At 44.5% G+C, this 12,500-nt stretch overlaps 1 protein-coding gene across 1 annotated transcript in view; it reads right to left on the bottom strand.

The window, feature by feature from the left end:
• LOC124020930 (ryanodine receptor 2-like) overlaps nucleotides 1–12,500 on the bottom strand; it is a gene marked incomplete at its 5' end in the record, with an annotated part of 193,375 nt that overhangs the window by 16,195 nt on the left and 164,680 nt on the right. The window contains 5 exon segments of the mRNA XM_046336241.1: nucleotides 2,074–2,298; nucleotides 3,601–3,827; nucleotides 4,386–4,472; nucleotides 9,861–10,020; nucleotides 10,968–11,128. Coding sequence (XP_046192197.1) covers nucleotides 2,074–2,298; nucleotides 3,601–3,827; nucleotides 4,386–4,472; nucleotides 9,861–10,020; nucleotides 10,968–11,128 — 860 coding nt within the window.

The raw sequence follows: 12,500 nt of genomic DNA on the forward strand, positions 1-12,500 counted from the left end.
AATGCGATTAGCATGAGGTTGAACTAACGTAGGCTAATGCGATTAGCATGAGGTTGAACTAACGTAGGCTAATGCGATTAGCATGAGGTTGAACTAACATAGGCTAATGCGATTAGCATGAGGTTGAACTAACGTAGGCTAATGCGATTAGCATGAGGTTGAACTAATGTAGGCTAATGTGATTAGCATGAGGTTGAACTAAATGTGATTAGTGAGGTTGAACTAATGCGATTAGCATGAGGTTGAACTAACGTAGGCTAATGCGATTAGCATGAGGTTGAACTAACGTAGGCTAATGCGATTAGCATGAGGTTGAACTAACGTAGGCTAATGCGATTAGCATGAGGTTGAACTAACGTAGGCTAATGCGATTAGCATGAGGTTGAACTAATGTAGGCTAATGCCATTAGCATTACAGTGGAATAATACCATGCTATTGTTTGAGGAGAGTGCACAGTTATGAACCTGTGAAAATGTATTAATAATAAACCAATTTTAGATACATTTGACTGTTCCACTGGCATAGTCTTGATTAAGCAAATGAAAATTTGAACAGAAATACAATGGTTCATTGGATCAGTCTAAAACTTTGCACATACACTGCTGCCATCTAGTAGCCAACATCTAAATTGCATCTGGGCTGGAATAATACATTATGGCCTTTCTCTTGCATTTCAGAGATGATGGTACAAAAACAAACCAACGGTTGTTTCTTCTTCTTTGTATTATATTTTACCAGATCTAATGTGTTATATTCCCTACATTCAATTTCACATTTCAAACGGTTCAAACAATATGCTCATCCTTCAGGTCCTGAGCTACAGGCAGTTAGATATGGGTATGTCATTTTAGGTCCTGAGCTACAGGCAGTTAGATTTGGGTATGTCATTTTAGGTCCTGAGCTACAGGCAGTTAGATTTGGGTATGTCATTTTAGGTCCTGAGCTACAGGCAGTTAGATATGGGTCTGTCATTTTAGGTCCTGAGCTACAGGCAGTTAGATATGGGTCTGTCATTTTAGGTCTGAGCTACAGGCAGTTAGAGCTTTTTTAGGTCCTGAGCTACAGGCAGTTAGATATGGGTCTGTCATTTTAGGTCCTGAGCTACAGGCAGTTAGATATGGGTATGTCATTTTAGGTCCTGAGCTACAGGCAGTTAGATATGGGTATGTCATTTTAGGTCCTGAGCTACAGGCAGTTAGATATGGGTATGTCATTTTAGGTCCTGAGCTACAGGCAGTTAGATTTGGGTCTGTCATTTTAGGTCCTGAGCTACAGGCAGTTAGATTTGGGTCTGTCATTTTAGGTCCTGAGCTACAGGCAGTTAGATTTGGGTCTGTCATTTTAGGTCCTGAGCTACAGGCAGTTAGATTTGGGTATGTCATTTTAGGTCCTGAGCTACAGGCAGTTAGATATGGGTATGTCATTTTAGGCAAAAACTGAAAAACTAGCGACATTCCGGTTCCTGGCCCACCTCTCTAACCTGTGGGCTAGCTACCTGAGGTGGATGTCTATGAGCAGGTCGTAGCTAGCTACCTGAGGTGGATGTCTATGAGCAGGTCGTAGCTAGCTACCTGAGGTGGATGTCTATGAGCAGGTCGTAGCTAGCTACCTGAGGTGGATGTCTATGAGCAGGTCGTAGCTAGCTACCTGAGGTGGATGTCTATGAGCAGGTCGTGTCTATGAGCTAGCTACCTGAGGTGGATGTCTATGAGCAGGTCGTAGCTAGCTACCTGAGGTGGATGTCTATGAGCAGGTCGTAGCTAGCTACCTGAGGTGGATGTCTATGAGCAGGTCGTAGCTAGCTACCTGAGGTGGATGTCTATGAGCAGGTCGTAGCTAGCTACCTGAGGTGGATGTCTATGAGCAGGTCGTAGCTAGCTACCTGAGGTGGATGTCTATGAGCAGGTCGTAGCTAGCTACCTGAGGTGGATGTCTATGAGCAGGTCGTAGCTAGCTACCTGAGGTGGATGTCTATGAGCAGGTCGTAGCTAGCTACCTGAGGTGGATGTCTATGAGCAGGTCGTAGCTAGCTACCTGAGGTGGATGTCTATGAGCAGGTCGTAGCTAGCTACCTGAGGTGGATGTCTATGAGCAGGTCGTAGTATCCAGTCCTGAGGAGACCAGGCATGTACTTGTTCTCTATGGCGTAGAGCAGCTGTGCCTCGTCGGCGTGGGAGCAGAGGGCGTGGGCCACACGGTTGTTCCCCAGAGCGCACACAGCAGAGTACAACCTCAGAGTATGGTAGTGGAACTTCAACAGATCCTTCTGCTCAGTCAACTCCAGGATATCAACTGACCTGGGGAGGAGGAGGAGGAGGAGGAGAGAGAGGAGGAAGAGGAGGAGAGGGGGAGTAGGACAAGGAGGGGAAGAAAGATGACAAAGGGGAGGAGGAAGAGGTGGAAGATGACAAGGGGGAAGAGGTGGAAGAGGAGGAAAAGGAGGAGGAAGATGAGGAGGAGGAGGAAGAGTAGGGGGAGGAGGATGACAAGGGGGAGGTGGAGGAGGAAGAGGAGAAGGAGGAGGAGGAAGAGGGGGAGAGATGGAGGAGGGGGAGAGGTAGAGGAGGAGGAGGGGGAGAGATGGAGGAGGGGGAGAGGTAGAGGAGGAGGAGGGGGAGAGGTAGAGGAGGAGGAGAGGTAGAGGAGAAGGAGGGGGAGGAGGAGTGAGGTAGAGGAAGAGGGGGAGGGGGAGAGGTAGAGGAGGAGGAGGGAGGTAGAGGTGGAGGAGGAGAGGTAGATGAGGAGGAGGGGGAGGAGGAGGAGGGGGAGGAGGAAAGAGGTAGAGGAGGAGGGGGAGCGGTAGAGGAGGGGGAGAGGTAGAGGAGGAGGAGGCAGGGGAGAGGTAGAGGAGGGGGAGAGGGGGAGGCGGGGGAGGTAGAGGAGGAAGGGGACACAGAAGGTTCATAAACTGACAAACAGCTTAGTGAGGAACTTCCTAATTGCAACAACATTTGATTGCTTCTCATACATTACATTCTGCTATCGTTCCCCTTATCTCCCTTCTCTGCTATCATTCACCTTCTCTGCTATCATTCCCTTCTCTGCTATCATTCACCTTCTCTGCTATCATTATCGTCTTCTCTGCTATCATTCACCTTCTCTGCTATCATTCACCTTCTCTGCTATCGTTCACCTTCTCTGCTTCATTCACCTTCTCTGCTATCATTCACCTTCTCTGCTATCATTCACCTTCTCTGCTATCATTCACCTTCTCTGCTATCATTCACCTTCTCTGCTATCGTTCACCTTCTCTGCTATCATTCACCTTCTCTGCTATCATTCACCTTCTCTGCTATCATTCACCTTCTCTGCTATCATTCACCTTCTCTGCTATCATTCACCTTCTCTGCTATCATTCACCTTCTCTGCTATCATTCACCTTCTCTGCTATCATTCACCGTCTCTGCTATCATTCACCTTCTCTGCTATCGTTCACCTTCTCTGCAATCATTCACCTTCTCTGCAATCGTTAACCGCTGCACTAATTTCTAATAAGAAATGTAAAAATCTATAGGTCGTTAAATTTTTGACAGATATTGTTGTACTATATTTAAAGCCCTCCCTCACTCCTGACGAGTGGGACAAGGCAGGGTCATCACCTGTTCTCCTCAGGTATATGCAGGGACATGAACTGGAGCGGTTCAGAGCAGGAGACCAGCCAGCCATGGCGGTCGTTGACCCGGGATACGTCCACCTTGAGGAAGTGGTTGGGTACCCTGCTCCACAGCACCGGGGTCAGGAACTGGACATGCAGCCTGGGAGGACACTGGGGACAGGAGTTCCTCCTCTCACTCTTAAACAGGCCCGCTGATAGGGGCATGACGTTCTAGTAACATAGAAACAGACAGGTTTAGGGTTAGGTTCTGGGAGGGGACAGGACAGGGGCATGACGTTCTGATGGAGAAAGTAATGGAGGGTTGTGGGTTAGGGACATAATTCACTTCATCACTCTTTCAAAGGTCAAACTACGGCTTTACATAACTGTACCTCCTACAAAAAGTGGTGATCTATTTTTTTTGCGTGACATACAACAGGCTTTACAGTCCTGGAGCTACTGTAGAGGTCAGAGTCCTGGAGCTACTGTAGAGGTCAGAGTCCCACAGAGACAGGAGATTTGTGGGTGACGTTCCCTTAGTGTGATCCGATGCAGAGAAAGGTACGTGAAGTACACAGAGGTCTCATCAGTGGTGCACCGACCAAACAAAGCCATTCAGAGGCCTACAGAGAGAGACAAACCTCATAACCTTCCACAGCCAGTGGAGAGAGACAGCTCCACGTTGACTTTTCCCAGGCAGCCCATATCTGAGCCCTATTTGTGGCCGCCCTCCCTCCATCCTGTCAGTAAAGAGCTGTATAGTGTGTCCTGTTCCTCCCTCCCGCTCACCTTAATACGTCCTAGTTCAAACTGAAAGATGCTGGGGCTGGTGGCCTGAGCGAACACAGCAGGGAACAGCTTGGTACTGGGCTCCACCTGCAGAGAGAGAACACAGAGACACAGCTATTAAAACACAGGCATGGACAAACCACACCCTATTCCCTATGTAGTACACTACTGTTGACCAGGGCCCTATTCCCTATATAGTACACTAATGTTGACCAGAGCCCTATTCCCTATATAGAACACTACTGTTGACCAGAGCCCTATTCAGAACACTACTGTTGACCAGAGCCCTATTCCCTATATAGAACACTACTGTTGACCAGAGCCCTATTCCCTATATAGAACACTATTGTTGACCAGAGCCCTATTCCCTATATAGAACACTACTGTTAACCAGAGCCCTATTCCCTATATAGAACACTACTGTTGACCAGAGCCCTATTCCCTATATAGAACACTACTGTTGACCAGAGTCCTATTCCCTATAAAGAACACTACTGTTGACCAGAGCCCTATTCCCTAAATAGTACACTACTGTTGACCAGAGCCCTATTCCCTATATAGAACACTATTGTTGACCAGAGCCCTATTCCCTATATAGACCACTACTGTTGACCAGAGCCCTATTCCCTATATAGAACACTACTGTTGACCAGAGCCCTATTCCCTATATAGAACACTACTGTTGACCAGAGCCCTATTCCCTATATAGAACACTACTGTTGACCAGAGCCCTATTCCCTATATAGAACACTACTGTTGACCAGAGTCCTATTCCCTATATAGAACACTACTGTTGACCAGGGCCCAATGTCAGAATAATAGTAGAGAGAACAATTTATTTCAGCTTTTATTTCTTTCATCACATTCCCAGTGGGTCAGAAGTTTACATACACTCAATTAGTATTTGGTAGCATTGCCCTTAAATTGGTTAACTTTGGTCAAATGTTTCGGGGAGCCTTCCACAAGCCTCCTACAATAGGGACATTTTGGCCCATTCCTCCAGACAGAGCTGGTGTAACTGAGTCAGGTTTGTCGGCCTCCTTGCTCACACACACTTCTTCAGTTCTGCCCACAAATATTCTATAGGATTGAGGTCAGGGCTTTGTGATGGCCACTCCAATACAGTGACTCTGTTGTCCTTAAGCCATTTTCCCACAACTTTGGAAGTATGCTTGGGGTCATTGTCCATTTGGAATACCCATTTGCAGCAAAGCTTTAACTTCCTGACTGATGTCTTGAGATGTTGCTTCAATATATCCACATCATTTTCCTACCTCATGATGCCATCTATTTTGTGAAGTGCACCAGTCCCTCCTGCAGCAAAGCACCCCACAACATGATGCTTACCACCCCCACAACATGATGCTGCCACCCCTGCAACATGATGCTGCCACCCCCGCAACATGATGCTGCCACCCCGCAACATGATGAGGTGCCACCACCCACAACATGATGCTGCCACCCCACAACATGATGCTGCATTGTCACCCCCACAACATGATGCTGCCACCCCCCTACAACATGATGCTGCCACCCCCACAACATGATGCTCCCACCCCGTGCTTCACCTTTGGGATGGTGTTCTTTGGCTTGTAAGCCTCCCCCTTTTTCTTCCAAACATAAAAATGGTCATTATGGCCAAACAGTTATATTTCTGTTTCAACAGACCAGAGTACATTTCTCCAAAAAGTACGATCTTTGTCCCCATGTGCTGTTGCAAAACGTAATCTGGCTTTTTTTTATGGCGGTTTTGGAGCAGTGGATTCTTCCTTGCTGAGCGGCCTTTCAGGTTATGTCGATATAGGACTCATTTTACTGGGGATATAGATACTTTTGTACCTGTTTCCTTCAGCATCTTCACAAGGTCATTTTTCTGTTGTTCTGGGATTGATTTGCACTTTTCACAACAAGTTTGTATGATGGCAATTTGCATATACTCCAGAATGTTGTGAATGTTATGAATAGTGATCAGATGAATTGCAATTAATTGCAAAGTCCCTCTTTGCCATGCAAATGAACTGAATCCCCGAAAAACATTTCCACTGCATTCAGCCCTGCCACAAAAGGACCAGCTGACATCATGTCAGTGATTCTCTCGTTAACACAGGTGTGAGGGTTGACGAGGACAAGGCTGGAGATCACTCTGTCAAGCTGATTGAGTTCGAATAACAGACTGGAAGCTACAAAAGGAGGGTGGTGCTTGGAATCATTGTTCTTCCTCTGTCAACCATGGGTACCTGCAAGGAAACACGTGCTGTCATCATTGCTTTGCACAGAAAAGGGCTTCACAGGCAAGGATATTGCTGCCAGTAAGATTGCACCTAAATCAACCATTTATCAGATCACCAAGAACTTCAAGGAGAGCGGTTCAATTGTTGTGAAGAAGGCTTCGGGCGCCCAAGAAAGCCCCAGGACCGTCTCCTAAAGTTGATTCAGCTGCGGGATCGGGGCACCAGGTGTGAGTGCATCTGCACGCACAGTGAGGCAAATACTTTTGGAGATGGCCTGGTGTCAAGAAGGACAGCAAAGAAGCCACTTCTCTCCAGGAAAAACATCAGGGACAGACTGATATTCTGCAAAGGGTACAGGGATTGGACTGCTGAGTCCTGGGGTAAAGTAATTTTCTCTGATGAATCTCCTTTCTGATTGTTTGGGAAATCCGGAGAAAAGCTTGTCCGGAGAAGACAAGGTGAGCGCAACCATCAGTCCTGTGTCATGCCAACAGTAAAGCATCCTGAGACCATTCATGTGTGGGGTTGCTTCTCAGCCAAGGGAGTGGGCTCACTCACAATTTTGCCTAAGAACACAGCCATGAATAAAGAATGGTACCAACACACCCTCCGAGAGCAACTTCTCCCAACCATCCAGGAACAGTTTGGTGACGAACAATGCATTTTCCAGCATGATGGAGCACCTTGCCATAAGGCAATAGTGATAACTAAGTGGCTCGAGGAACAAAACATCAATATTTTGGGTCCATCGCCAGGAAACTCCCCAGACCTCAATCCCATTGAGAACTTGTGGTCAATCCTCAAGAGGAGGGTGGACAAACAAAAACCCACAAATTCTGACAAACTCCAAGCATTGATTATGCAAGAATGGGCTGCCATCAGTCAGGATGTGGCCCAGAAGTTAATTAACAGCATGCCAGGGTGGATTGCAGAGGTCTTGAAAAAGAAGGGTCAACACTGCAAATATTGACTCTTTGCATCAACTTCATGTAATTGTCGATAAAAGCCTTTGACGCCTATGAAATGCTTGTAATTATACTTCAGTATTCCATAGTAACATCTGACACAAATATCTAAAGACACTGAAGCAGAAAACTTTCTGGAAATTAATATTACAGCTCGGCATTCAACACCATAGTACCCTCCAAGCTCGTCATCAAGCTCGAGACCCTGGGTCTCGACCCCGCCCTGTGCAACTGGGTACTGGACTTCCTGACGGGCCGCCCCCAGGTGGTGAGGGTAGGCAATGACATCTCCTCCCCGCTGATCCTCAACACGGGGCCCCACAAGGGTGCGTTCTGAGCCCTCTCCTGTACTCCCTGTTCACCCACGACTACGTGGCCACGCACGCCTCCAACTCAATCATCAAGTTTGCGGACGACACAACAGTGGTAGGCTTGATTACCAACAACGACGAGACGGCCTACAGGGAGGAGGTGAGGGCCTGGAGTGTGGTGTCAGGAAAATAACCTCACACTCAACGTCAACAAAACTAAGGAGATGATTGTGGACTTCAGGAAACAGCAGAGGGAACACCCCCTATCCACATCGATGGAACAGTAGTGGAGAGGGTAGCTAGTTTTAAGTTCCTCGGCATACACATCACAGACAAACTGAATTGGTCCACTCACACTGACAGCGTCGTGAAGAAGGCGCAGCAGAGCCTATTCAACCTCAGGAGGCTGAAGAAATTCGGCTTGTCACCAAAAGCACTCACAAACTTCTACAGATGCACACCAGAGCATCCTGGCGGGCTGTATCACCGCCTGGTACGGCAACTGCTCCGCCCTCAACCGTAAGGCTCTCCAGAGGGTAGTGAGGACTGCACAACGCATCACCGGGGGCAAACTACCTGCCCTCCAGGACACCTACACCACCCGTTGTTACAGGAAGGCCATAAAGATCATCAAGGACATCAACCACCCGAACCACTGCCTGTTCACCCCGCTATCATCCAGAAGGCGAGGTCAGTACAGGTGCATCAAAGCTGGGACCGAGAGACTGAAAAACAGCTTCTATCTCAAGGCCATCAGACTGTTAAACAGCCACCACTAACACTGAGTGGCTGCTGCCAACACACTGTCATTGACACTGACCCAACTCCAGCCATTTTAATAATGGGAATTGATGGGAAATGATGTAAATATATCACTAGCCACTTTAAACAATGCTACCTTATGCTAAATGACTTAAATGTAAATGTAATGTAATAATGTTACTTACCCTACATTATTCATCTCATATGCATATGTATATACTGTACTCTACATCATCGACTGCATCCTTATGTAACACATGTATCACTAGCCACTTTAACTATGCCACTTTGTTTACTTTGTCTACACACTCATCTCATATGTATATACTGTACTCGATACCATCTACTGTATGCTGCTCTGTACCATCACTCATTCATATATCCTTATGAACATGTTCCTTATCCCCTTACACTGTGTATAAGACAGTAGTTTTGGAATTGTTAGTTAGATTACTTGTTGGTTATCACTGCATTGTCGGAACTAGAAGCACAAGCATTTCGCTACACTCGCATTAACATCTGCTAACCATGTGTATGTGACAAATAAAATTTGATTTGATTTGATTTTATTTTATTTGTGTCATTCTCAAAACTTTTGGCCACAACTGTACATGGTCAACATTGTCAACAAGTAGTGTCTGCTAAATGACTCACTGACTGTAAGTGACTCTGAATCAGAGCATCTGCTAAAGGACTCACTGACTGTAAGTGACTCTGAATCAGAGCATCTGCTAAATGACTCACTGACTGTAAGTGACTCTGGATCAGAGCGTCTGCTAAAGGACTCACTGACTGTAAGTGACTCTGAATCAGAGCATCTGCTAAATGACTCACTGACTGTAAGTGACTCTGAATCAGAGCATCTGCTAAATGACTCACTGACTGTAAGTGACTCTGGATCAGAGCGTCTGCTAAATGACTCACTGACTGTAAGTGACTCTGGATCAGAGCGTCTGCTAGATGACTCACTGACTGTAAGTGACTCTGGATCAGAGTGTCTGCTAGATGACTCACTGACTGTAAGTGACTCTGGATCAGAGCGTCTGCTAAAGGACTCACTGACTGTAAGTGACTCTGAATCAGAGCGTCTGCTAAATGACTCACTGACTGTAAGTGACTCTGGATCAGACCGTCTGCTAAATGACTATCATGTCAATGTAGCAATAGGAGGTTGATGACCATGTGGTACCAGCGCTGTGTCTCCACCTGGTAGTAGGTGCTGAGCTCCTTCCCGTTGGCAGTGAAGGTTAGCAGTCCGTTAACTGTGTCCACCAGACATCCAATCTCCAGACCGTTGTTGTTCCGGCCCTGACCAGGACTCGTACTCTCTCCAGCCCACACCATGTAGCAGTTACTACGCTTGATGCTATAGACAGAGACAGAGACAGTAGTTACTACGCTTGATGCTATAGACAGAGACAGCAGTTACTACGATTGATGCTATAGACAGAGACAGCAGTTACTACGATTGATGCTATAGACAGAGACAGTAGTTACTACGCTTGATGCTATAGACAGAGACAGAGACAGTAGTTACTACGCTTGATGCTATAGACAGAGACAGAGACAGCAGTTACTACGCGTGATGCTATAGACAGAGACAGCAGTTACTACGCTTGATGCTATAGACAGAGACAGTAGTTACTACGCTTGATGCTATAGACAGAGACAGAGACAGTAGTTACTACACTTGATGCTATAGACAGAGACAGAGACAGTAGTTACTACGCTTGATGCTATAGACAGAGACAGAGACAGTAGTTACTACGCTTGATGCTATAGACAGAGACAGAGACAGTATTTACTACGATTGATGCTATAGACAGAGACAGAGACAGTAGTTACTACGCTTGATGCTATAGACAGAGACAGAGACAGTAGTTACTACGCTTGATGCTATAGACAGAGACAGTAGTTACTACGCGTGATGCTAGAGACAGAGACAGAGACAGTAGTTACTACACTTGATGCTATAGACAGAGACAGTAGCTACTACGCTTGATGCTATAGACAGAGACAGAAACAGAGACAGTAGTTACGACGCTTGATACTATAGACAGAGACACTTCACAATCATCGTTTTACAGTACAACCACAACCATAAAAGAAGAAACATTTGATATGTGAAATTCAAAATATTTCAACCACATAAGAAGCATAATATGAGTAATGAGTATGACAGGATATTTGAGTATCAGTTCTGATTGAGTCTGAACACAGGACCGTGTGTGTGTGTGTGTGTGTGTGCGTGTGACGTGGGTGCGTGCGTGCATGTGTCCTCAGCTTGACCCCAGGAACCCCCAGATATCTGACCTCTCGTGAACTTTGCCCTTCTCGTCTCCCAGGGTTACGGTGACGGTGCGGACCTTTTGGAGGTCGAAGGCCATGTCGTACTGGTGGAAGTCAGAGGTCACCCAGCCAACCCACACACTGCTGGGCTCCTGACCTGGGAAGATCCTCACTGAGTAGTAGTACTGGGGAGAGACCATGGACATATAGGGTTATATTAGGTTATAAAGGGTTATAGGGTTATTTAGGGTTATAAACAGTTATAAAGGGTTATATAAGGTTACATAGGGTTATAAAGGGTTATAAAGGGCTATATAGGGTTATAAAGGGTTATATAAGGTTACATAGGGATATAAAGGGTTATAGGGTTATTTAGGGTTATAAACAGTTATAAAGGGTTATATAAGGTTACATAGGGTTATAAAGGGTTATAAAGGGATATATAGGGTTATATAGAGTTATATAAGGTTACATATGGTTATAAAGGGCTATATAGGGTTATCTTAGGTTATAAAGGTTTATATAGGGTTATAAAGGGTTATCTTAGGATATAAAGGGTTTTAAAGGGTTATGTGGGGTTAAATTAGATTGTATGGGGTTATATTAGGTTAAAAATTGTTATATTAGGTTATGCCGGGTTACATAGGGTTATAAAGGGTATTAAAGGGTCATATATGGTTATATTAGGTTAAAAAGGGTTATAAAGGGTTATATTAGGTTATAAAGGGTTACATAGGGCAATAAAGAGGTTACATAGGGTTATATTGAGTTATAAAGGGTTATATAAGGTTATATTAGGTTATAAATGGTTATAAAGGCTCATATATGGTTATATTAGGTTATAAAGGATTATATAATGTTATAAAGGGTTATATTAGGTTATAAAGGGTTATAAAAATATATATTTGATTTGATATTAGGTTATAAAGGGTTACATAGGGTAATAAATAGGTTATATAGGGTTATATAAGGTTATAAATGGTTATAAAGGATCATATTAGGTTATAAAGGGTTATAAGGGGTTATAATGGATTATGTAAGGTTATAAAGGGTTATATTAGGTTATAAAGGGTTATATTAGGTTATGCCGGGTTACATAGGGTTATAAAGGGTACTAAAGGGTCATATATGGTTATATTAGGTTATAAAGTGTTATATTAGGTTATAAAGGGTTATATTAGGTTATAAAGGGTTACATAGGGTAATAAAGAGGTTACATAGGTTTATATGAGGTTATATTGAGTTATAAAGGGTTATATAAGGTTATATTGGGTTATATTGAGTTATAAAGGGTTATATAAGGTTATATAGGGTTATATAAGGTTATATAGGGTTATATTGAGTTATAAAGGGTTATATTGAGTTATATAGGGTTATATAAGGTTATATAGGGTTATATTGAGTTATAAAGGGTTATATTGAGTTATAAAGGGTTATATAAGGTTATATAGAGTTATATTGAGTTATAAAGGGTTATATAAGGTTATAAAGGGTTATATAAGGTTATATAAGGTTATAAAGGGTTATAAAGGGTTATATAAGGTTATAAAGGGTTAT

This window comes from Oncorhynchus gorbuscha, unplaced genomic scaffold (assembly GCF_021184085.1).
Source record: "Oncorhynchus gorbuscha isolate QuinsamMale2020 ecotype Even-year unplaced genomic scaffold, OgorEven_v1.0 Un_scaffold_993, whole genome shotgun sequence".
NCBI classification, from domain to species: Eukaryota; Metazoa; Chordata; class Actinopteri; order Salmoniformes; family Salmonidae; genus Oncorhynchus; species Oncorhynchus gorbuscha.